The 25,380-nt window shown below is 41.8% G+C and overlaps 1 protein-coding gene across 1 annotated transcript in view; it reads left to right on the top strand.

Moving 5' to 3' along the window:
• Positions 1-19,378, top strand: part of adamts10 (ADAM metallopeptidase with thrombospondin type 1 motif, 10) — a 34,382-nt gene extending 15,004 nt beyond the window's left edge. The window contains exons 10-25 of the mRNA XM_041230191.1: positions 1,055-1,201; positions 1,851-1,992; positions 2,248-2,355; positions 2,646-2,791; positions 2,878-2,941; positions 3,059-3,161; positions 6,814-6,947; positions 8,054-8,177; positions 12,088-12,168; positions 12,318-12,481; positions 12,653-12,779; positions 13,650-13,779; positions 14,516-14,720; positions 15,272-15,448; positions 16,181-16,337; positions 17,417-19,378. Of these exons, the coding sequence (XP_041086125.1) occupies positions 1,055-1,201; positions 1,851-1,992; positions 2,248-2,355; positions 2,646-2,791; positions 2,878-2,941; positions 3,059-3,161; positions 6,814-6,947; positions 8,054-8,177; positions 12,088-12,168; positions 12,318-12,481; positions 12,653-12,779; positions 13,650-13,779; positions 14,516-14,720; positions 15,272-15,448; positions 16,181-16,337; positions 17,417-17,526 (2,119 nt within the window). The 3' untranslated portion in view covers positions 17,527-19,378. The remainder of the gene's footprint in view (positions 1-1,054; positions 1,202-1,850; positions 1,993-2,247; positions 2,356-2,645; positions 2,792-2,877; positions 2,942-3,058; positions 3,162-6,813; positions 6,948-8,053; positions 8,178-12,087; positions 12,169-12,317; positions 12,482-12,652; positions 12,780-13,649; positions 13,780-14,515; positions 14,721-15,271; positions 15,449-16,180; positions 16,338-17,416) is intronic.
• The last annotated feature ends 6,002 nt before the right edge of the window (positions 19,379-25,380 follow it).

Genomic DNA, 25,380 nt, shown 5'->3' with positions numbered 1-25,380 from the left:
CTGAGGAGCTCCAGCTGCGCTGACCCAGGAGCTGGCGCCCCAGTGCAGTGAACCTGTCTTGCCGCTCCCAAAGGGCGCAGGGACTGCTTTCAGTTTCGTTTTAAGGTGGGCAGAAATTACAACCCCACTTCAGAAGTCTTTTCTTATCCAGCAGTTGAAAAGTATAGTAAGCCTGATACATAATGATCTAAGCAGAAACAGCAACAGAGACTTCTATGAAACATCCCTTTAATCTTTTTGTATTTGAACAGGTGGCAAACCTATTGGTGCTAATACATATAATAGGAAGCCCAGGTGATCTGTCAGTTGTAAGTGTGCTGCTACAGTCGTCTGGACACAAGTCTTCTACAAGGAGTCTAGCTGTGTCCGATCACTGGGGATCACAGTTGCTTTTCCAGTTTTTCCATCACTTCCTCACGTTTTGTTTGCTCAGTGATTTTGTTCATGCTCGTCTCCAGGCATTGAGGCAGTAAGAAATCAGAATAGCAGGCGGGTTGGAAGGGCAGTTATCTATGAAACTCACAACAAGTACTTTTCTTACATGTTCCTTACTGGCGGTTCTTGGTTCCGGTGCTCCAATATTGAGTTGTTATCACTTTTCTCTGAATCTGCCCCACCTAGTGTCTGTCTATTTGAATGCAGAGTAGGAGAGCAGAGTTGAAAGGTCACATTGCCACATGATTTGCATGCAGTGAGGAAGGCTGTTCAGCTTTAGAGAAATATTTAGAGAAAAATTATAAAAGCTCAATATTGAAAAAACAGAACCGAATCCCCATACATTAGTAAGGTGAATTTAAAAAAAAATAGTTACTTTTGAAGCTACTCTAATGTTCATGTGTGATCATTTTTTCAATTATTTATCTTTAACAATCTCACTTGAAGTGACTGTAAATACTGTACAAACAAGGTAAATGGAGTATAAATATTAATGGCAGTCATGCTAACTGGCTGCTTCACTCCACCTGTGCACGACCTGTATTCCCTCAGCTGTCTTCACTATGCTTTCCATGGAGATTCCTTAATGAATACATTCTGCCACTGAAATGCATTGCAGGTTTGGGATGAACCACGACAGCGTGGGCAATGCCTGCGGCTCACGGGGCCAGGAGACTGCCAAGCTGATGGCCGCTCACATCACCATGAAGACCAACCCCTTTGTGTGGTCTGCTTGCAGTCGCGACTACATCACCAACTTCCTGGAGTAAGGGCCAGTCACACCCGTACTCACCTGCTACCGAGACTGTAACCAAAGACCCTGCCACTCAGCACAATACCGTGTAGCAAGCATGTCCTAGGATATTGCTGTAAAGGGTGGAATGTCGTGCTAGCTAGTCAGCAAATTGCCACTAGCATCAACTAACCAGTTCGCATTATTCTGTGTTGAATAAGAAAATAAATCTGGACATTATGGGAATGGCAAATTTGATCTACAAGCAGAGATATATGAGAAATAATGCAGGTTCCCAATAGTCCATGGAGAGGACAATGATTTCTGTATAGACTATGTGCAGTGTAATATATTGTCTACAATATAATGCTTTTATTGAAATGTGTCAATAGGGGGGGGGGGGGGGGGGGGGGGTTAATAAATCTGGGAAAGGGGTACGGTTATGAAAGATCAGAGTTATCTTAAGTAATGTATTGTTAAGATTCTTTTTGCATATAATTTTTGCAAAAAAATGCAAAAACGATATATGAAGTGAATTACAATAAGAATGGATTAGTGAAGATAAGTGTCATATTTTATACCCCCACCAGTTGCTCTTTAAAGGGTGTCAGCATTCAGATTTATTATTGATCATTGAAACAGCCCCCCAGTGTTGTTAACAGAGTCCCTTTTAACTTGTCAGCTCGGGAATGGGGATCTGCCTGAACAACGCGCCCCCCAGGCAGGAGTTCTTCTACCCGACCTCGGCCCCCGGCCAGGCCTACGACGCAGACGAGCAGTGCCGCTTCCAGTACGGGGTGAAGTCTCACCAGTGTAAATACGGGGTACTCGCCTTTCTCTTTGCTTCTGCGCCTGCTTCCAGCCAGCCTAGCCTTACTGCTGCTGACCAGTCATGTGTTTCCTATCTCATTGTTGAGCCCATACACATTGTAATACTCATTGCAAGATGAATACAAATGTTCTGTTCAGGTAATAAGCCAAGTTGGCAGAAAGTTGTCACATGGATTCTGCAGTGAGTCAACTTGCCCATGGAAACCCATATGGTTTGACTGAGGGTGTGTGCTCTTTTCCTCTGGCAGGAGGTGTGCAGTGAGCTGTGGTGCATTAGCAAGAGCAACCGCTGCATCACCAGCAGCATCCCTGCAGCGGAAGGAACCATCTGCCAGACTAACACCATAGACAAGGGGGTGAGTATCAGGGTAAACCAACACCATCCACAGATAGGGGAGAGGGCGGTTATAGGAGGATGGAAATCTAAACGCCACTCCTTTCCCCTGATAAGGTACCTAGCTTTGGGATAGGGTGTATAAACCCCAAGATTTCAAGAGATGACCCTATATGGTGGTAGTGGCTAGAAATACCAGTTCTTTTGATGTTGTGGGGCTGTTTAGAAGTCAGTCCAGTGATTGCTCAGTTTTAAACCTACACTTAGTACAATAAATTGCCTAATTTTATGTCCTGATGTCTTTCCTTGCAGTGGTGCTACAAGAGGGAGTGTGTTCCCTTCGGAACCCGCCCAGAGGGCATCAACGGGGGGTGGGGCCTTTGGTCGCCATGGGGAGAGTGCAGCCGCACATGTGGGGGTGGAGTCTCATCTTCAATCCGTCACTGCGACAGCCCCAGGTAGGTAGATTTCTAGTTCCAGTCATAGTACTGTACTTCAAATCTGATTAGAAAGAAGAGTAGCTGGTTTTGTTTTTTGTTCTCAGACCAACCATTGGTGGAAAGTACTGTTTGGGAGAAAGGAAGCGCTTCAGATCCTGCAATATTGACGTGAGTAGGGTGGCTGTCCTCGGAAGCATTAGATATGAACAGTAGTGTGTTGAATTGCACTAGCGCATTTCAATACTACAAATGTACTGTCAAAGCTTTAAACTATTCTATCCACAGGAATGCCCAGCTGGCTCTCAGGACTTTAGGGAACTGCAGTGTGCCGACTTTGACAGTGTGCCGTTCCGAGGAAAGTATTACACCTGGAAACCATACAGAGGAGGTGAGCACAGACAAGCCAAAATTCTAACCTTTGACGTTGTTACCAATACAAATACATGGTTTTTAAACATTTACCAAGAAAACACAACAGCCTTTAAATAGGTTACCTCTCAATAGAATAACAACTTTAAGATCCTGCTCCAACACTGTGGTGTATACTTCACTGGCCCTTTGGTCACAGTAATACTGTACAAACTAATACCATAAAGTACTGTTCTATAAATTGCAATCCCTAATTGTTAATAATACTCGCATTTAAGAGATGTACTTTATGTTGTAGGTTTAGTTGTTCCAATTTGTTACCAATACATACCTTCAAGGGCAGTGCTCTGTGTTCAGTGTACAGGAATGGTCATTTGTTAATCCTTACCTTGTAAGAGCAGTACTTTCTGTGTCCACTCCCCAATAACATAGATATGTGTGTTGTAGAAATTGTTGTTTTTTTCACCACACTTTTTTTTGGCCTCAGTCAAAGCTAATCTGCAGCTGAACATGAGCAATGAGACTGTAGGGCGGATTTTCACCGGGGTTTCAGAACCTGCCAAGCTCCTATAGTCTAGCCTGCACATAGTTTACTGAAAAGCCTTCCCTGAAATTGGAGTTTGGAGAACTGGAGCATTCCTTAGCCTTGATGAGCACGGAGCAGGAAGAGAAGGATAAGTCCAGTTGACGACATGACTGCCTTTAATCTGGGAGTCTAATAACATAATGGCTTACTGAGGGGCCCTTCTTCTCCCAGCAACAAGTGCTCCTTTCATCAGTTCAGCTGATTTTACAATGGAAATCCCTCACAGTTGTTAAAATATGCAGAGTGCCACGGTCTGCACTGCGTTTGGTCCGGCCTGCACATCCCAGCAGTACAGATCTCCCTCCACCCAGACACTGGGGCTGTCGATGCAAAGATAGCCAAGGACAGTTCATTAATAAAATAAAACAAATGTATTTGTTTGTTTAAGAAAGGAAAATTGCCATACTTCTGCCAATAAACCATGACTTTGGCTTCCTTCCATCTCCTCAGGAGGCCTTTGCACTATCACAGAATTCTGGGAGTTCCTGTTCATTTTTGGATTAAAACCGGTATTCTGATTTGCAGCAACTTCTAAAATACAAACTGCACATCCCATAGTTCTTCCACATGCAGAAAAGTTATTGCTCATCCATATGAAATATGAGAGCTCTCTCTTTCTATCTGTTGTATTTGCAGTGCACACTGCAGGCTTGCTGTCTTTCTCTCTCGCGCAGATTGCAGGATTACCAAACTCCAGCTTTGCAGAGGATTGCTGAGTGTTGCACTTTTCATTGCACCTTTGTGTTTTGCTCTGTTGACCCTCTGCGGCACTTTTGCCAAAAGCTTAAATTTATTAAAAATAAAGAAGGTCTCAGTGGGGGGGGAGGTCTATAATCACTTTCAGCTGCCTGCCCAAGACCTCATTCCAAACTCCCTTACCTCTCCTCCGCCCTCTCCAGACCCCTCAGCTCTCACTTGGCACTCGCACACATGTGCAGCAGCTGAGAGAGTGCTTGTGGACAGTGCTGGCCTTCCCCTGTAGAGAATATTCAATTACAGAAAAAGTTTCATCGCCAGTACAGAGTTTTTGCTACTTCTTAAAGAGCAGGGTTCCGAAAAACAGTTCCTGTTTAAAGAACCTACCTGCAATTTTTGTTTTCATTGTTAACATCCTGACAACTTTTTACACTTCTAACTTTAAGTTCAAATCTCTTTTCAAAATGTCCACTCCAGTGCACTGGGGTTTGAGATCTGTCCTTTAAATCACTGTGCTCTGGCTTTTCTGTTTTGTACTACATCATGGCTCTTTATTGCTGTGTTACCTGTTTGACAATGTGGGCAATAATCCTTACACTATCAGTGCACTAGAGCAGACAATTTTGAAACAGACTTTAAAGTTAGAAGTGTAAAAAGTTGTCAGGGTGTTAACAATGAAAAGAAAAATGACAGGTACGTTATTTAAAAAATTGAAGCAACATGTGGGGACGTGTAACGCTATATTTATTTTCAGAACCACGCTACTTGCTCTTTTAAACCTGCATTTTTCTAGTATTTCATTTTTCCTCACTACCCTCGGATGTTGGTGCAGCAGCAGCCTGCATGTTCTTTTCAGGATCCTCCACACAGATAACATCCACCTTGATGGGGTCCTGCCACTCAGTAGATTTAAAAAAAATACGTTTCTTAATGATGCTTTGTGTAAAATGATACATTATTCATCACGGTACAGCTTTCACACTGCACATCCAGTACATCACACAGCCATTCACACAGCCCAACCAGAACTTCACATAGCCGTTCTCACAGCCCAACCAGGAGGTTTACACAGGTGGCTGTGTGGTCCAGTGATTAAAGAAAAGGGCTTGTAACCAGGAGGTCCCCAGTTCTCTTTCACTCACTCACTGTGTGACCCTGAGCAAGTCACTTAATCTCCTTGTGCTCCGTCTTTCGGGTAAGACGTTGTTGTAAGTGACTCTGCAGCTGATGCATAGCTCACACACCCTAGTCTCTAAGTCCAGTGGTTAATGAAATGGGTTTACCAGGAGGTTGCCGGTTCAATCCTAGCCTCTGCTGTGTGTGTGACCTTGAGCAAGTCACTGAACCTCCTTGTGCTTCGTCCTTTAAATGAAACGTAAGACTGAGGTCCTACTGTAAATGACCCTGCAGCAGTTGTGATGCATAGTTCAACCCCTAGTCTCTGCAAGTCATTTTGGATAAAAGCGTCTGATAAATAGTAAAAATAATAATCACTGACAGCAATTCCCTGTAAACAAACTCTGTTGGCAGTGCGTCTTCAGGCGGAGCATCTGGCCCGCTCATAAACTATTTACAAAAAGTAACAAACACAAAACCGCCCAAATGAAAGCAAAACACAAACCAAACATTTCTCAACATTTCCACATAAGAGTTATAAGAAAACACATGAAAGCGAGGAGGCCATGTAGCCCTCAGTCCTCATCCGGTTCCTAGTAGATGGTTATATTATATAATTTGATAGTTATATTGGTTGTATTATCTCTAATGGGGACGGGTAAGAAAGGAAAACAAGAAAACAAGGCACGGCGCCCAAGCTCTCACCCCTCATGTTTCACTTGTTATAAAGTTTATCAGCTCTTGCCTGCAATGAAACGGCTATTGATTTTTCAAACCACTTGCAGCTTGATTTCGTGGCTCTGCAGTGCAGTCCTGCCCACACCAGTCCCTGGCTTGGATCTGACAGATTTATCAGACTGTGGCCAAAGCAGGTGTTTCTCCATATCTGGCTCAACACAGTCGTGGATTCAAAAGCTTTTTGTAGATAATGCCTTTTTCAAAATTAAGAAAACCTGAAAACTCGGGGTTCCAACTCAACTCCAGCTACAGTACATTAAAGTAAAACACAGCCAGGTTTTTAAAAAGTGGTTTGATGGACACTAGGTAATTCATTAATATGTACAAAACGACTTGTAGAAGGCTGCTGCAGACATAACATTTTATTGTTGTTGCTTGGTTCTACGAACAACTGTCAAAGATAGCTGACGATTTAAATTAAGATTTAGACTGCATCTGCACTTTTTACGACAACTCTGTTGGGCATGCTGTGAGCAGTGACCACACTGAAACTCTGCACTGCAGGCTGACGAGTGCCGCACTTCTGTATCTGCAGGGGGGGTGAAGTCCTGCTCTCTCAACTGCCTGGCCGAAGGATTCAACTTCTACACTGAGCGCGCTCCGGCCGTGGTGGACGGCACGCCCTGCCGCGACGACTCATTGGATGTCTGTGTCAACGGGGAATGCAAGGTAGAGCACGACCCAGATTTAATATGGAATCAAAGTATAACTTAGCCACAGCCCACAGTCAATGGAGGGCACAGTCCTTCTTCAGTGTCTGATCTGCACCTGTTTCACTGGGGAATAAAAGGAATGGCACTTTTCTGATTAAACAGGGAATGTGAGGTATGGCCCAGATTCCCGCTGCACAGGGCTAATGAGAACCAGCTCCAAGACACTTCTCACAGATGCATCAGCAGTTTAACATTCACACACATCTTTCTCGAGGCTAACCGGGGTAAAAACCATTGGCAATGATTATATATAATCAATACAATTCTTTCAAAAGTACATTATAAAACATGATCAAAACCATTATGAACAATAAAAATAAATAGGATTTTGTGACAGGATGATGTGTGGTGATGTCAGGTCAGAACCAAAACACATAGGCAATACTGCAGTTGCAAAACAAACGCGGCATATGCTGTTTATTTAAATAATACAAAAATAAATCAAATATTTGAACAAAAAAACTAATTGCTCAGAGTGAAATAAAAGATTTAAACAAAATACAAATCTAATAAGTAGGTCAGGCTGGGCAGTGGCCCTCACTGTTCCTACTTTTGTTATTTTTTTGTGTTCTCTCTCGCTCCCGTTTCGCCTCTCAACTACTCTCCTCTCAACTCCCCACCCGGAGTGCAGAGAGCTGCAGGTTTATATACAGGTGACCTTCTGCACTGGTTTTTTAAATTACAACTGGCAGAGGACGAGCTGCCGACCTCATCTCTGCCAGAACATGTTTTAAATAAAAACAAAACAATAACAACCAACGCATGGCTACGCCTCCATATTTAAATCATAAAACAAATACAAAACAATAAAATGCACAGGGGCGAGTGGGAGACCCCATTCTAAAAATAAATAAATACATGTACAGGGCTTCTCACCGTTACAGGTGTATTAATTACAAAGACATAATCCCCAGTAATAAAGGCTATAAGATTAGTTAGTAGTTACAGTCTTGTATTATCATTGTATTATCATCAGTGAGAGTAAAGACTAACTGTTCATACCAATGTGTGACTGTGCGTGCGTGTGTGTGTGTGCGTGTGTGTGCGCGTGTGTCCGTACAGCACGTGGGGTGCGACCGGATCCTGGGCTCAGACACGCGTGAAGACCGCTGCAGGGTGTGTGGGGGCGATGGCGGGACCTGTGAGGTCATCGAGGGGGTCTTCAACGACTCGCTGCCTGAAGGAGGTAAGACTGGAAGCTTAAAACTGGTTGTAATGAACAGTGATGAACCTAAACATGAGCTTTATTAACCTCACTGAAGTGGAAAGAGGTCCGTGACATAGCAGGGATTGAGTTTTAAAAGAACTGGTTGAATCTCTACCATTTTGATTATTAAAATAGACTCCAATCACTTTTAATCAATGGCAATGGTCCTCAAAGTATTAAAACAATTCTGACTCCAAAATGCTAAATAAAATGACAATAAAATACTGATTGAGCAACATCTCAAAAGCAGAGTTTAAGAGTACAGAGTAGTAGGTTGTAATGACTTCCTCTACTACCGCTACATCAGTATTGCTGTATTCCAGATTATGTCGGCTGCCGTTGCCGGCACGAGACTGTGTTCTAGCAGGGATCAAATTGCCCATGGGCACATCTTTTAGGATCACTGATGTAGAGGAGAATAAGGCAGAGAGTTTTGCAGGATGGATTTCCATCAGCAGTAGTAACCTGGTCACCATGTTTTTTATCTTGAAGAATTATTCTGCCCCAATAGCCAGGCTGTCTGCCCACAGGTACTCAGTTTAGACCGTGTGCCCGGGCTAAATCAGTCTGGAAGTTCCCACGCTAGAGCGGTGACAGAAACCTCACTGCACCAACTAGATGCACAGATATACGAAACCGAAGGTTAAATGAAATCGCTTTAACCAGAGTAGTTTTGATAACAAGAGTGTGATTCATATTTTTGCAGCTTTGTAGTTTATCACACACATGTTCCACCTTACACAGCAAACCGTAATGCTGTGAGCTTCATAGCAGTGCTGTTATGTGGAGGCGTCCGTCAGACAACCTCCCTCACACAGGAAAGTGTACAGAAGTGTGTGGGAGAACGAGATGTGTCAGCCCAGAAGAAGAGAAGAACCTGAGGAAGAGGCTGTGGGGTTCATCGAGGTTCCACTGCAGTTGCCCCATTCTTTTCTGAGTGCCGAATTCTTTTTGTATTGTTTCCAGTGGTTTAGATTCAGATCACGTTTACTTCTCTCTGCGGGCAAAAAAGTTAAGTTCTTAAGTTGTACAACATTCTATTTAACGATGCTGAAAATATCTTCTGGAAGAATGTTCATTGGTCTGTGTTAAGACTAAGATGTACCGAATTAGTTTAATTTACATCCTACTTTTACACAATTCTCTTACTGTGTTCTAGTAGTTCATCTTTTGTCCAGTACGCAGAACACGGTAGCTGGATAAATAAAAAAAGGGCTTTGATTGTTATAACAAATAAAGCATTGCATGTTCTAATATGGCTATTAGAACCATAATAGAACGTGTAAGACACAACCTTGTTCCAAGGTTGACATTCATGGCTATTTCCCCTTAAATTATACAGCAGTACACTACTACTATAATCATTACCACTCAAACAAAGGTGGTAGAATCCACTGTATGCCATCATCCTGCACTCCCACTGAAACTGTGTTGAACCGCAGTCGTCTATTTGGAGCGCTTCAGATGGCCTTTGGACTGTGTTTTCCAGCAGCTGGCAGCGGTTGACTGCACAGCCTTGCTGTGGTGAGGATATCAGAGAGCCACCCAGTCCAGAGTCCAGCCCAGTCCCCAGAGCCAGACACAGAATGGACCCTCCATTAGCATCCGTCATGAGAGGGAAAATATTGCACAGGACTTAAAATTGTCTTGAAAAAAAACACCATTCCTTCACGCAATAGGAAGACTACTTTACATCCCTTCAGTTTGGAATATGTAAATGTGATACACCATCTAAGGTTAAAACTAGAACTGTCACTCGGTTGAAACATTTTAATCTGTTAATTTATGAGCATTAGTTAATGAATCGGAAGATCATATAGCGGCTATCATGCATAGCAATACTTAAATCAACAGAATCTAAAAAAATGTGCCCAATGGGAATTTGGTCTTTTTAAAACCATTTTTATTATTATTTAAGTAAATGTAACAAATGTTACCTTTCCATCCTATTGCCCTATAACAGATTTAGGGACCTGATAACTCAGTCATACAATACCCAAGGGCCAGAGCAGCACAGTTACGTGCACTGTTTAACCACTGTTTATAACTAAATCAACAGTTTATTATGTTATTCAGGGTAAATGTGCCCTGCTGGATTTTACCTCAGCGCTCAACAGCTCTGGTTACAATGCACAGAGTAGACACACGTTTGGCAATCATTTAAATCAATGTAGATCAACACTCCAGTTCCAAATATGTATGTACATCTTTAGCACACTGTCAGCAATCCTTGTACAAAACAGTTATGATTTATAACCCCCTTTTTATACGAGTTTAAAACCAGTGTCCTGCCACTTCCTGAGAGAGCGCACAGTTCAAATCAGCACTTCCCTACACAGCAGCACGCATTTCTCTGTCTGCCCAGAATGCACAATTAAATTGTACAAAAAAAAAAAAGAATCTGCGAGCAAACCTTTAGTTGAGTAATCAGTCTGATTTTTTTATTCATCCAACAAAGATCTAAAAAAACAAAGAACAGGCCCTAGCAATGTTCAGATTCTTGGGTGACACATCTCATTTAAGACCTGTGTCTTGCTGGTATGCTCAAATCAACTGTCAATTAAAGGAAGGTTGCAACAGAAAATGAAATCAAGATAGCTTAAACCACTTTAATAAGTCTATGGTATATATTCAATTGATTTAAATGGTAGCAGATATAACTAAAAAGAACCCATAGTTTACCATGCTTTGGCATGTTTTTTTGTTTTGTTTTAAATACGGTTGACAATACTCCCTGGGCTTTACAATGTTACCTATGCTTTATTACATGTGTTTACCATGGTAACCTTTCTTGGGCTCATAAACACAAGCCTGGTGGCAGCAGTCCACAGTGGAGTTAAGCCGACAGCTAGCCTTGACCTCAGGTTACCCAGGGGATCACGGCAGCGGTTTTAGAGCACTTTGGTGCCCTCGACCCCACCAGCCACGCTTTCAAAGGAGTATATTTACAGCTCTGGATAGTTTACAGCTGCTAGCTTTGTTTGCCAAGCCACACATGTTTGGTTATTAAATTACATAAACTCCAAGACTGGGCTTGGGTTAGCGGTAAAGAATCTCTATCCTTATTCAAAGACTGAAGAACGGAATAAACATGAATTTGTAAACTGTAGACGGTCTGAGTTAGCAGTGAGATGTAACCCTTAACCCTTCAAAGTGCAGAGTCCAAATTCATGCAGTCCAGATAATACATTATGTACTAGAGAGTTGATCTTAGTCAGTCTGTACCCTGAGAGGGAAAGTCACAGGTGGATTTTTTTAGAGCATTTTACAGTGTCAGGGTACTAGTGCTGTAAAATGCTTTTAAAAATACAGCTGTGGTGTGACCTTACAAGTTTATCAAATTGACCCCTAAGTAACATATTTCTTAACTGTGTTTGCAATAAGCACGTTATTGAGAACTATAGACTATTCAACAGAAATTTTCGTTGTAATCGACGTTCAGCTATAAATACTTGGGAGCTGATGTTGATGGCAACTGTGGAGTCTGTAGTTTTCTGTTGTATATTCAAAAGTAATCAAATGGAAGATCAAAGGATGTGATCACAGATGTTTTTTTTTTTTAATTACCAAAACCAAGAGGTTAAATTTGAAAGACAAGGGGGGGGGGAGATTCCCGGATTCAAGGCCGCTGTTTCCATTACACTTGACACAGCCTCTAGTTTCATGTATCACAAGTGCTTTGGTATTTCCTTGTTCTGAGGGCCTGGTTTTCAATAAAAAAAAAAGTCAGTTAGTGGAAAACTCTCTGACGTTCTTGTATATCTGTAGTGGGCAGTGTGTATGGTTTTGAAAGGGCAAGGAGATTCCACGAAACACGAAAAACAATTAAAAATGATTTGAACGTTTGAATATGCAGTTTAAATGCAGATCTCTGATGGGTTTCTTTCAGGTTATGAAGAGGTTCTTCAGATTCCAAAGGGATCCGTACACATCAGTATACAGGAACTTAACTTTTCCCTCAACTATCTGGGTGAGAATTTGTATATTTGTAATTATATAAACATGTTATATTCTGAACTTATATCCGTACTCTTCACAGCCTCTGGCAGGGCTCTTTTGCTGTTGATATTATACACTGTATTTTCTCTGTGTGATGTATGCTCCTGGTGGTGTGTTCAGTGTTAAAGGACGAGGGAGATCAGTACTTCATCAATGGGAAGCTGACCATCGACACCCCCAGGCGTTTCGACATCGCTGGAACCATCTTCCACTATCGCAGGCCTGTGGATGAACCAGAGACCCTGGAGGCACTAGGCCCCACCAACATTTCCATCGTCGTTATGGTAACACATTTGGGTCACACCAAAAAAAAACTCTGCATTTGTTGAGAAACCACAAGAAGGCCTAGAAAGTTTCTGCTGGAGCTACTGCTTGTTTTAAACCCTCTTAATCAGCTATGTTCCCGAGTGGTTGCAGCACTGGTACATTTCTTCTTTTTTTCTCTTTTTGTGCAGGTGCTAGTCCGAGAAGAGAACCAGGGCATTCGTTACCGGTTCAACCCTCCGTTCTCCAGGGAAACTCTGACCGGCTCCTCCTGGCACTACACTGCCTGGTCCCGCTGCTCTGCCATCTGTGCTGGAGGTATGAGGCTCACCCACAACAGATACTTGCTGAAGCAGAGATTAACATGCTTGAGCGGGACAAAGTTCAGAAAACAAAACTGTGATGTCCTTACAAGACAGTAGTGTAATCTCTGGTCGATTTTAATGACCCTGAACATGTTAAAACAATTGGAATTGTGTTTTGAAAATGAATATTTTGCAATTAGACTGCAGCAGTAAATAGCAAAGTACATAGGCAGCAATATATAGGTGTTAGAACCAGGCCTGCTGCTGATATGCATTTATTACATTCAGTAAGTCAACCAAGTCAACGGTTCTCAGTTCGGGTAATACCAAGTCCACACCTGGTATCACTTAAAAGACACCTATCCGCCGCTCGAGATCTACAATAAGTTTTCCTGCTTTTACATATGTAGTATCACAAGAAAACATAATCCCGGGTATGGATAATCAGGTAGGATAAAGAGAGCTGGGAAGCTTTCAGTTCCTTTCGCAATGGGGGACTAAATGAGATCTGTGAATCTCATTCTGCTTGCATTTGAAACACACTGAAGATCTGAGGTTGATTAGGTGAGCCATGCGCGGCCTCTTTTAATACTGTGTGGCTGGTTTGCTTTAAATGTCATCAGATACTATCTCACCGGAAAGGGGTGCAGATAAAATAGCATTTTCCATTACGTCAGAGTTTTTGTTTGTTTTAAATTGGTGTTTTATCATTTATTTGAAATATGTAAGGGGACGCCTATAACTTATTCACATTATTGCCCCCATTTGCAGCATTTCTTCACGTTACAAAATAAATGAGAAATTCCTGGATATCTCAGGAGTTACACTAGCCTGTACTTTACCTTGCATTTACTTTTACCCTCTCTTCCCTCTCCAATTCCAGGGATCCAGACCCAGCAGGTGTTTTGCAAGAAGCAGGGGGATCATTCAGTGGTGCTTAACCATTACTGTGAGCAGAAGAGCAAGCCAAAGGAGAAGAAGAGAGCCTGCAACTCTGAGCCCTGTCCACCGGCGTGAGTACTGCCTACAACACTACCTACAGTCCTGACTGAAACAACGACAACAACTACGACCGCACACTGACCATAACAACTGTCCCTAACCCTGACCGTAGCACTGATTGTACACTGGCCACAGTGACCAGAACATTGCTAATTCAGGCCTGGCTATCTATTGCTTGGATGGGCACCTCCAAAGAACATCTGGTGCTGTACTGCATGGAATTGTAACCTTGAGTATGGTTCAGGGGGCAGGTCCTGGCAAAACATCTGCCAATCTCCCTACTTAAACACCAGCCGCGCCACAAAAGTTCTCCACGAGCCAGAGGGGACCCCAGACCAGATCTATCTCTTTAATTTTCCCGTTCTATGTCCAATCTAGGTTCCCTTTGGGGGAAGTAATGCTTGCTTCCCAGCCTTGGAGGACGATCAGTTCGGTCTCACCTGTGCAAGGGTGGCTGTCTGCAAGCCAAGGGGAAACCCTGCCCTATCTTCTAAGTCACAAAGCACTTCTCACCTATTTCAATTCCTGAGCTTCTTCCTCCATGCAGCCCTTTCTCCTGTGAATCTGTTTTTGGACTTTGTTAATCGCAAATAGTAGTTTGTTTGAATTATTATTTATTTTTTAAATCCTCATACTGTGTGGCTAATTCCTTTCATATGACAGCTTTATCACTTCTATCGTGATGAAGATCTGTATCAAAGTAAAATAAAAAGCTGACAGCCTCCTCCTCCTCCTCCTCACCTCTAGCTGGACTCTGGGAAGCTGGTCTGAGTGCAGTCGGAGCTGTAACGGCGGGGTGCGGACACGTGAAGTGCTCTGCAAGAGCAAGATCTCTCCCACGGAAGAGAAGACCCTCGATGATGGAGCCTGCCCCTCACCCAGAGCCCCTCTCACCGAGCCCTGCAACAACCAGACCTGCCCTCCTGAGTGGGCGGCCCTCGATTGGTCAGAGGTAGGCAGCTTGTATCGTATTGCGTCCCCTGCATCTGTTACCAACAGTACACCCACATACCTGTATTGACAGCTGAATTATGCGAATTGCTTTCCTTAGATCAAGCCCGCACCTACTTAGAAATACAACGAACAGTGTTGACAGGCCCGGTCATTCTGTTGTTAGATATGAATGAATGCAAGACAGATTCTTTCAAATCAAATATGAAATTCAGCAGCATTTTACATGACAATGTTATCCAATACTAGATCTTGGAACACTTGCCCTACAAGATGTTTTGTAGAGGTCTTCTTTTTCAAAGCATGTTTTATTAATTAAACAAAGTTTGCAGTTTCTGAAACCACTGCAAACAGTTATCCATGTTATAGTTACTATGTGTCTAATAACACTGGCAATGTAATAATTTGAAGCAGCTGTAACACAAGTGAGAAAGTTAACACGGGTAGGTGAGTTTAAAGTGAAGATACCATTCCTAAAAGTCCAGTAACTAACCATGCTAACAGGCTGACTGTGATGCTGGACTGACAGTCTGTGGTGTTGCTTCCCTACAGTGTACCCCGAGCTGTGGGCCGGGATTTCGTCACCGGATTATCCTATGTAAGAGTGGGGACCACAGCATCACCCTGCCAGCCCCTAGCTGCCCCGACGAGGGCAAGCCTACCACCAGCATGAGGTGCAACCTGCAGCGCTGCCCACCTCCACACTGGGCTGCGGGGGAGTGGGGAGAGGTGAGCTGTGATTTCATCCAATCAGGGTCTTCCTAGACCCAAGTACTAAAACACTTGCAGCATATAGAACTTCATACAGGGTCCCGTACTAAACAAGCTGATATCCAACCCCACAAGCGGGCATTCTGGACCTTCTGACTTTGAGAGGAGGGAAAATCTGCTTGTTTCTTACCATGCGGGGCTTTTTCTGTAATACTAAAGATGTATTACAAAGCATAGAAAATCTTAATGGATGTCTTTTACATCTGATACAAACTATCTGATATAAAGAACCTGACAATGGTCTTATCACAGGGTAAGTCAGGGTCTGCTGTATATTGTAACACTACTATGGCAGTGATCCAGAGCCTTGTCCCAGCCAGGTTTTTAGTGGTTTGATTGAACCTAGTTTTTGGAAATGGACTGAAAGAACCACAGATGCGTACCATTTCACTGTGGCAAACATATCGATGTAATTAACTGAACACTGGCTTTTGTATGTTATCTGCATAATCTTATCATGTATTTGAAACATATTAGACACACAGTTGTATGTATACATACAGTACCATTCCAATCAAAAGGAAAACAGGTAAATAGTCTCATACCTTACAATAACCTGTTTTGTCTTTTACCTTTAAATGTAGTTTAAAACTCAAAACAATATATAGTAAAAAGAAGGCCAGATTTGCATTTTGAAATCACTTCTAATAAGTACTCTTGATGCTTTCTGTTCCCCTCCCCCCTCCCCAGTGCTCAGCCAAGTGTGGTCTGGGTCAACAGATGCGGTCAGTCCAGTGCTTGACCTACACCGGACAGCCGTCCAGTGAGTGTTCTGAGGCTCTGCGGCCAGCAGGCATGCAGCAGTGTGAGAGCAAGTGTAACCCCGGCCCTACAGATAATCCCGAAGGTGAGACAGCACTGCCTGTACAGGTCTAGTTATTGGAGCACTGTGGACTTTCAAAGCTTCTCTTCTGAGGAAAAAAGAATTCTGTTTTTTATATTATATTTATATTTTGTAAATGTATCTGAATGACATAACTTACCTGAGCAAAAACAGAACATAGTTTTCACATCTTAAACTTTAACACACCTCTGTGGCCTTAATAAAGCTCCCAGAATCATGTCTAACCTCCAAGCACATCGACATGCGCAGAATGTAACTATTAATCTGTCCTCTTGCAACACTCTGCTCCTGGTGGACCAGATTAGAGTATAGACATGATTTTGAAAGATATACTGAGGCTGCTTTTTAAAGTCACAAAGATTTGATGACTGAAACAGAAAATTATATACAAAGCGAATAAACAACAACATTTTTATTTAAGTTTAACATAGAAACATTTGAGAACAGCCCCATTGTTAACAAAATGTTCAATAAAACAATAGAACACAAGTGTTATTGCAGATGTAATTGCACAATAATAGATCAGTTGTGATGACTGATTTTTCACTACCACACCGTATTGAAAACTGGACTTTTCAATTTTCAGTCAAACTTGCCCTTGGTAATATACCCCAATATGACCTATAGTTCCACCTTTTAATTCCAGCCTTTGTGCTCGTGGGTGTTGTCAATGAGGAGAGAGGTAAGGAGAGCTCAGCTGGTTTCACCAGTACCAGGAGCTAATAGTTAAGCAGATATATTCTGCATTATCCACTGTATTGTACTACTTTGTGTATTATGCACTTTCCACTGTATTTAATGTACTATTTCATGTATTATGCTACTATCATGTATTATGCACTTTCCACTGTATTCAATGTACTATGTATTATGCTACTATTATGTATTATGTACTTTCCACTGTATATCATGTATTATGCATTTCTCTATTTCTCTATTTTCTCATTTCTTGTATTTATTTCATCTTGTAAAGCCTTTTGTGATGGTGTTCCACTATGAAAGGCGCTATAAAAAATAAAGATTGATTGATTGATTGATTGATATGAACTAACTGGATCTCCCCCTTTCCTCCTCTTTTCCAGAATGCAAAGATGTGAACACGGTGGCCTACTGCCCCCTGGTGCTAAAGTTTCGCTTCTGCAGCCGCCCCTACTTCAGGCAGATGTGCTGCAAGACCTGTCAAGGACACTGACCCTCCAAGCCCATTCCAGAGCACTGCAGAGCCCTCGACACAAGACCACTCGACTCAGGCATTCCGTGAGGGCAGCCAGCCAGCCACAGCCCCCTCACTCAGCCGTCTGTGTGTCAGGGGAGATTGAGAGGAAGGGGGGTCCTACCCAAATGAGAAGTGCACTTTACTGGTGTCTTCCTTCAATGCCTAGGGAGAACTTCAAGCACAGTTGCTTTTCATACCCATTTTATTATGTGTAAAAATGAAAATCAATACTGAAGCATTGGTCTATGTAAGTCAAAAAGTGTCTCAAAGTGAATTTTATTTAGCACCCACTTCTCTGACTTAAGTGGGAAGGGAAGAAGTGTGTTTTGAATTTGGATGCAATCCTGTTAAAGGGAATGTGCAATTCTCATTTTCTGCCCACTTGCGTTGTGTTGTAAGTGCAGACAGACATTGTAAAACTACAACAAATTCTGTAACCAGTTACACTGTACTAGGATGGCCACAAATTCTTATGAACATTACACTGATGCTAATGATATTTCATTGGGATGCATTAATTAGGAAATTCACTACAGTAGAGACATAAGCTATTCAGATGTTTACATGAGATTTCATTTTATATGATATGAAATAGTGGACAGTTTGTATAAACTGTTACAGCACAGTACTGATCAGAACACATGCTGTGACCAGGCTGACCGCCATACTCCCGTGACTCTGTGACCTGATCCATTGGTGCCTACTTCTGTAAAAATCCATTACGCAGAATGCAGACTAATAAACAGTTAAGTGTTCATTATCTCATAGGCGAGATGACATGTTCAGTTTGTTTAGCCACATTTTCACATGGAAAAAGGAACAACTATTATTATTCCTTGTTTATAAAAATAGTCAAATATTTTATCATTTTTATTTGTTTTATACCATAAATAGACGCTTAAACTATATCAAATCATGGTTATGTGCAGACCCAAGTTCATTTGGAACTACAAACGTACTCCTTCATTTATAACTACAAAATACTCAATGGTGGTAAATTTAGAAATACTAAAAGAAACTTTGTAAAATGCAGGGACAAATGTTGTAGGTACTTTCCTTGTGTCTTCATTTTTTAAACGCTCACAATGCTGCCACAGTTGTACTTTTGCAATTCAAATTTCCACAGCTCTGGGGTTTTTGCTCACATCATCCAGTTCACTCTTTGTTTAAGTAGCCTCAGTGTGATACTGTGCCTCACCTGTGCTTTCACACCACACCGTTATTTAAAAAAGCAGGTGTGTTCAAAAAGCCTCCATAAGTAATTATTTTTTCTTACTAGTATAGTAAGAATAGATAGATTGATCGATCGATGTCTTTTTCCCCACCATGGCTCAATTACTTTAGTGTTCTGCCCTCCACACAGTGACCCCTGCTGATACGATCAGTGCTCCTTAACAAACCCATGATTTATCACATCCTCTCCCAATTTTGTTCATCTGATATGTGGTTTATACATGATAACTAATACCTGTGTATCTTTCCAGTGAAAATACATAAAAAGGTGCATTGTAAATACATATACAAGCACTCCTCTGTAATGGTGGGTGTTTGTTTATTTATTTTTTACTTTGTGTGTCCAATTATCATTTTTAAATTTGCATGCTCAATCGTTTTTCTCCTCACAGGTTTGCTGTAGAGCAATGAGGAGAAACAGTCCCTGCCAGTTTTACCTCCCTAACTCACAGGAGCGCCTTGGCCAATGCGCCGCTCCCTTCGGAGACCCCAGCTCAGACTGGCCTATTTGTGGGTGTATGTTTTATTTGTACATTTATTGTCTGATGTAGGCAATTTAAATAGGGGTTCTGGTTTTATGGTTAAACTCAATAAAGCCCAGTTTCTATCTCCTGAAAGTCATGGTTTTTGAAAATGTGGTTTCAATGGAGTCACAAAATGTATTACCTGAGTAGCTAATATAAATCAAGAATACTTTCCCAAACAATGATCAGGATCATTTTTGTGGAAATAATTAAAGGTTGTTTTTAAAAATAAAATAACACTGAAGATTTTAAAGAGTAAGTAGCAGGGTTCCGAAAAATACAGCGTTACACGTCTCCATGTGCTGCTACAACTTTTTACACTGATAACATTAAAGTCTGCTTCAAATATCTTTTCAAAATATCTGTTATAGTGCACGGATGGTGTGAGGATTATTGCCCACAATGTGAAATAGGTAACACAGCAATAACGATACATGATGTGGAACGGAATCGAAAAGCCAGAGCACTTACGTATTTTTTTTTTAATCACTCTTCCTGCAGTGATTTAGAGGACAGATTTAAACCCCAGTGCACTAGAACTCTGCTACTTCCTCTTTAAGAAGTAGCAAAAACTTTGCACTGATTTGTGATGAAGCTTCTTCTGTAAGTGGAATGTTCTCTGCAGGGGAAGAGCAGCGCTGTACGCAAGCACTCTCTCAGCTGCTGCACATGTGTGTAGATGCCAAGCGAGAGCTGAGATCATTGAAATAAACCCCATAAAGAGTGTCCAGTAATACCCTGCACATCCTTATTAAATTATACGCCTTATTAAAACAAACAGTCTTGAAACAGAGGTGACATTTATTATACCAAACTGCAACACAACATGAGCACAAAAATGAGCAGAAACAAACATATCAGTATCTACTAGCTTGGCCTTTTGCATCATGCAGGGCTTGAAACCGAGCAGGCTTGGAACCAATGAGATTCTGTGTTGCAGATTCTGCCACAGTTCGATGAGTTTTGTCCGCAGTTCAGTCACATTGGCAGGTAGTGGTCGAGTTCTCCACGTTTGTTTATCAAGGTGTTCCAGATGTTCAACAGGGTTCATTTTGGGACTCTGAGGAGTCCAGTGAAGAAGTTGCAGCTCCTGTTGTCTCGTCCAGGTAGTGGTGATTCTGGATGTATATCATGTGCCGCTGTCTTCCTGGAGATGATGCAATGTCAACTGCAAAACCCTGTGACGGAGCAATGGTATGAGACGGTTCTGATGGAGAGCATTGTAACATTCCAAACTGAGCCATCCCTCCATGACAACCAACTCTTTCCACTGAACCAAATCGCACCCCAGACAGTGACGCTGCAGCCAGTGTTTTACCCTTGCCTTTAAGCAATCACTCTGCAGTTCATCTCCAACCCTCCTGCATACCCATGTGTTTATTCTAATTGAATTGTTGGAAGTGGGATTTATCTGAAATCAGAAAATGTGTCTCCACACCTTTGTGCACTGTATATTTGCATGGGTGAGCAGGGATTTCCAGCAGGTCACTCACCCATTGTAGCGAGCCCATGCAAAACCCGTTGTGCTGCTGCTGCGCGCTGGCCCATGTTTGCGTAGCTAATGACGTCCGCTGGGTTGGGATGGACGTGGCGATGGGCAGCCAGGCCGACATTGTGCAGCGGTCAGACACTCCTGATGATACATCACAATAATGCTTTGCACACACCCATTTGAAAATCAAAGATCTCTGGCAGTCTGCCTCGCACTTTGCCAACAGTCAGAATGTCCAATTCCGCGACCTTGTGTAAAGGGTGAAATATTATGCACACCTGCTCTCTGAGGCATATTGTATACTCCTTCTCAGCTCCACAATGCAGACAGCATTAGTACTATTTTTGGAGGTGCTCATTTTAATACAGCAGGGCACTGTAAATGTATCTTGCATATGTATTTGGCTGTCAGTAAGTCTATAATACCACTAGATGGCAGCATACCATTAGAGCAGGGGTTCTCAACCTTTTTGATTCTGATGCCCCCTTCCCCACTATAACAATTCCATGACCCACCATACAGATTTATATATATATATATATATATATATATATATATATATATATATATATATATATATTCATCGGAGCACACACACCAAACCGTCTCCAGCTGCATTTCACTGAACTTGGTTCTGACGGAGCTGTCTGATGAAATGTCAGTCAGCTCTTCTAACAGCTTTGATCAGACAGAGGGTGGCAGTTTAGCTTCAATATTCTCACTAATGGTTCATGAAAGTAAGTATTACATTTATGGAGTAGACCAGACAGATACACTGCAAGCTGCGCTTTGCTTACGTCAAAGTCAATGTTTTGTTCCTGAATGAAAGAATGTAATAGATCAAACAAAGCAGCAGCCCACCCCCCCGCAGATATAAACTTTCCAGAGTTGTAGTTTCCTTTTGAATGCGTCAATTCTTTTTCATGCTGGGCAATAAAATTAGTGCTCCCACCATTCATAGTTTTATGCAGCTTATTAATTTCACTGAATATGTCTGTGAGGTAACCTAGTTTTGCCAGCCACACGTCATCTTTCAGCACTTTGGCAAGTTGGGGTTTCTTATCAGATAAGGAAGTACATGACTCTTCGTTGAGATTAAATATACAGGTAAGCATTCTACATCGAGATAGCCATTGCACCTCTGTATGCATGAGCAAGGAGTGGTGCTCTAAGCCCATTTCCTCACAAAGTGCAGCAAAACCCCTGGAGTTTGTTGCTCTGGATTTGAGAAAATGAACGAGTATTACTGTTGTGTTCAGAACATTGAAGACCTGGTTCAATATCTTTTGCAGCAAGCTCCTCTTGGTGTAAAAAGCAATGTGTCCAAACAGCGAGAGGTCCAACGGCTTTTATTTTTGGCACAAAAATGCTTTCCGGTCATTGCTGCGGTTCCATCAGTGCTGACCCCGATGCAATTGGTCCAGCTGATTTCTGCTGAAGTCACAAGATCATCTAACAGTTTGAAAATATCATCTGACTCTGTTGTTGTCTTGAGCTCCTTGTAAAACAAAGCGTTTTCATCGAGTTGTATAGCAAAAGCATTGTCACGCAGCCCATCATGCCCTGCGAAACTGCTGATATAAAAGAGATCCGTCGTCATTTCACGGTGTCGTTTCAGTGTCATTTGACATTGGCATTTTTGCCAGTTCTTTGGCCTTTTGCTCACCAAACATTTCCTTTACAATTTCAATAGCACATGGCATATCAACTCCTCAGCAATCCTATGCAATTTTTTTGCTTTAGCAATTTTCTACGCCACTATGTAGGATGACACTACAAGCTTTTTATCCGCGGTAGTTGTAGATTTAATTACAGCTTTAGTAGCAACCAGTTCCTTAGCCTTTCGCTCAAAAAATGAATGTTGCTTTTTTTTACATATTTAATGCTTGCTAATCAAATGTCTCTAATTTGGAGGGTTTCAAACATTCACTGGACTACTTGTGCACAAATGTTGAGGTATATCTCCACTTCCAGTACAAATAAGACCAAAATTGAAGTAGTTATCTTCGTGTTTCATTAATTTTGCAGGGTTAATTATGGCTTTATGTTTTTTACTCACTAATGACATGCTGGAGCTAATAGGTTTCGGCTTGTCATAAGCATGCAGGGAAAATAACACATTCTCTGGTTTATTTTTGGAGGACCCCTTGAAATTTCCTCAAGGGCCCCCAGGGAGCCATGGACCCCTGGTTCAGAACCCCTTGCACTACAGCACTAGGGCATCAGCATTCTAGTTCTTTTAATGAGCACTGTTCTCTCGCTCAAACTCTCTGTGTTATTAGCGAGTGGCTCTCAGCCAATCAACATGTTTTTAAAAAGTGCGCACGCCCTCCAGGTTACACATGTCTGTACATTATTTTCTCTTGACACCTTTGTAACCTTTCCAACCAACCAGATCGCTCCGTTGCAGTAGGATATGTTACCATACACTACAGCTTGTGATTTCTTTAGTGTGTGAAACAGAACTAGTTTAGGCTTGGGGGGGGTACTATTCTATCATCATGACAACCATGAAGATGACCACAGAAGACAACAAAAGAAAGACAAAAAGCTAAAGAAAGATAACAGAACCCGTTTATATATATATATATATATATATATATATATATATATATATATATATATATATATATATATATATATATGTATAATATCAATGATTTGTTTTTAAGTGTAGTGATAACAAATTACCTTAAAAACACAGAGAAAAACAGTTGTTTTTCAGTACTTGGAAATCATTTTTCCATTTTTTTTTCTTTCTTCAGCAATTTTTGTGGTAGTGGTCATCGTCATGTTTTAATCCTTGTGAAAGCAGTCTAGAATAACTGGGCTTTGAAAATCCACCGATGTGTTAACACTGATAACAAAGCATAAACCGCAGCTCGGTATTCACGCAGGCACGCCGGCTCTCTCCAGCTCTCAGCGCCAGTCGGGTTACAGCAACACGGACCGCATCCTGAATAACACGGGGCTGTTACTGGGGTGGATCCTCTTCCATCAAACGTCTACAGAATTACTCAGGGTTTCATCCGGTCACCCCGAGTGCTAGCTGGATATCCCATTATGTCTTCAGCGGTTACTTTTCTATTTATTTTCTCTGTGTACTGTCTAATGAGGACGCCGGTCATTTGTTATAAATTTACTATGAAAAGCACAGCCCCATCAAAATTAAGTATTATCCATGATATAAAAGCTTTTAGGACAGAAGAAAACACACAGAGGTTAGCCTTCTTTCCCGCTCAGCCTTCTTCGCAGTCTCCCTTTTCTCTGTCTCAATCGCTCACAGTGCTGACCGCTAAATCCCTCCCCCTTATCAAAGGCGTGCTCGTGGATTGGCTAGAGGGGCGAGCTCTAACCAATGGCCTCCTTTGCAAGCTAATCCACTCTAGTTTTGCTGCCGCGTGGTGCACACGAACTGTTTATAGTGGGGCTGACCGCTGAAGGCGGGAGAAGACGAAACGTTTGTCTGCTTGAGCCTTACAAGTTTTACCTTCGGATTTTGATTGACAGGTTTGAATAAAATAATCGATAGTATTATCTTCAAGGCTGGAAAGTGTGTTATCAACTTAACCTCAAAGTTTTGGGGAATTTCATTCTGCTTAAATGTTTGCGTGCCTTAACACAAACAGAAAGAAGGTTTAGTGGCTGATACCTTCGTGACAATAGGCATGCTAGCTTTCCGCAATAAAAAACAAACAAACAAAAAAAGAAAAACCTTAAAAACACGTAGAAATGTAGTTTCCCGTCCCAGCCACAATATAGCTACCTAAAACAAGACGTTTAACAGTGTATTTATTACACTTGCAGAGCGACGAGAACGCCTGCTTTATGAACTTGAAATGTTTTTTTGTTTGTTTTTTTTTTTCCCGCTGTACTGTGTAAAAACAAAAGATGCTGTACCCATCTGTGACACCCCAGGCATTAAAAACAGGACAGGCTTTGGGTGGAGCCCAAAGCGATAGCTGCTGTCCGTCAGTAATACTCAAACCGGGAGTAAACACAAATTGGATATAATCTGCAAAGCCGTGCAGCTGCAACTCGTGTTTTTACACCTATTGCAGTATCAAGGTGAAAGATGTTTTTAACATGGTACGGAAATTAAATGTGTGATAAGAGTATAATGTAAGTTTAAAACGGCAAGAATACAATCTGATTGGCTAAGAAGTGTTCCTACCTACAGATATGTCGCCATAGCAGCACATCTTGGAACTTTCAGGACACTCAGCCTGGTATACAGTCTTATTGTAGAAGAGATGTCCTCTCTGTGTGAAATGAAGTCTAATAATGAGACACTCTTTATTTATCTGACTGCTTTACTGAATCATCATGAACTTCTTAATGTGGTGTTCACCGACCACATTGTCTCTTCAGCTAGACACAATGTAAATAAATCTTCTATATGCTAGTGATATATCTGATGAAGGTAATGGGGCATCGAATAGTATAGCAAATAGCTGGTTTGTGTTTATTTATTCACCACTAAACCATCAAGCACATTGAGAAATCGTTTTGGTTTGTTTCAGCTGGTTGTTTGCCCGTGTTGAAACTCTGTTAAAACACAGCTTGAATTTTTCATTCATG

This window comes from Polyodon spathula, chromosome 26 (assembly GCF_017654505.1).
Source record: "Polyodon spathula isolate WHYD16114869_AA chromosome 26, ASM1765450v1, whole genome shotgun sequence".
Classification (NCBI taxonomy): Eukaryota; Metazoa; Chordata; class Actinopteri; order Acipenseriformes; family Polyodontidae; genus Polyodon; species Polyodon spathula.
The sequence above is the reverse complement of the archived record's forward strand: the minus strand, read 5'-3'. Positions and strand labels throughout refer to the sequence as shown.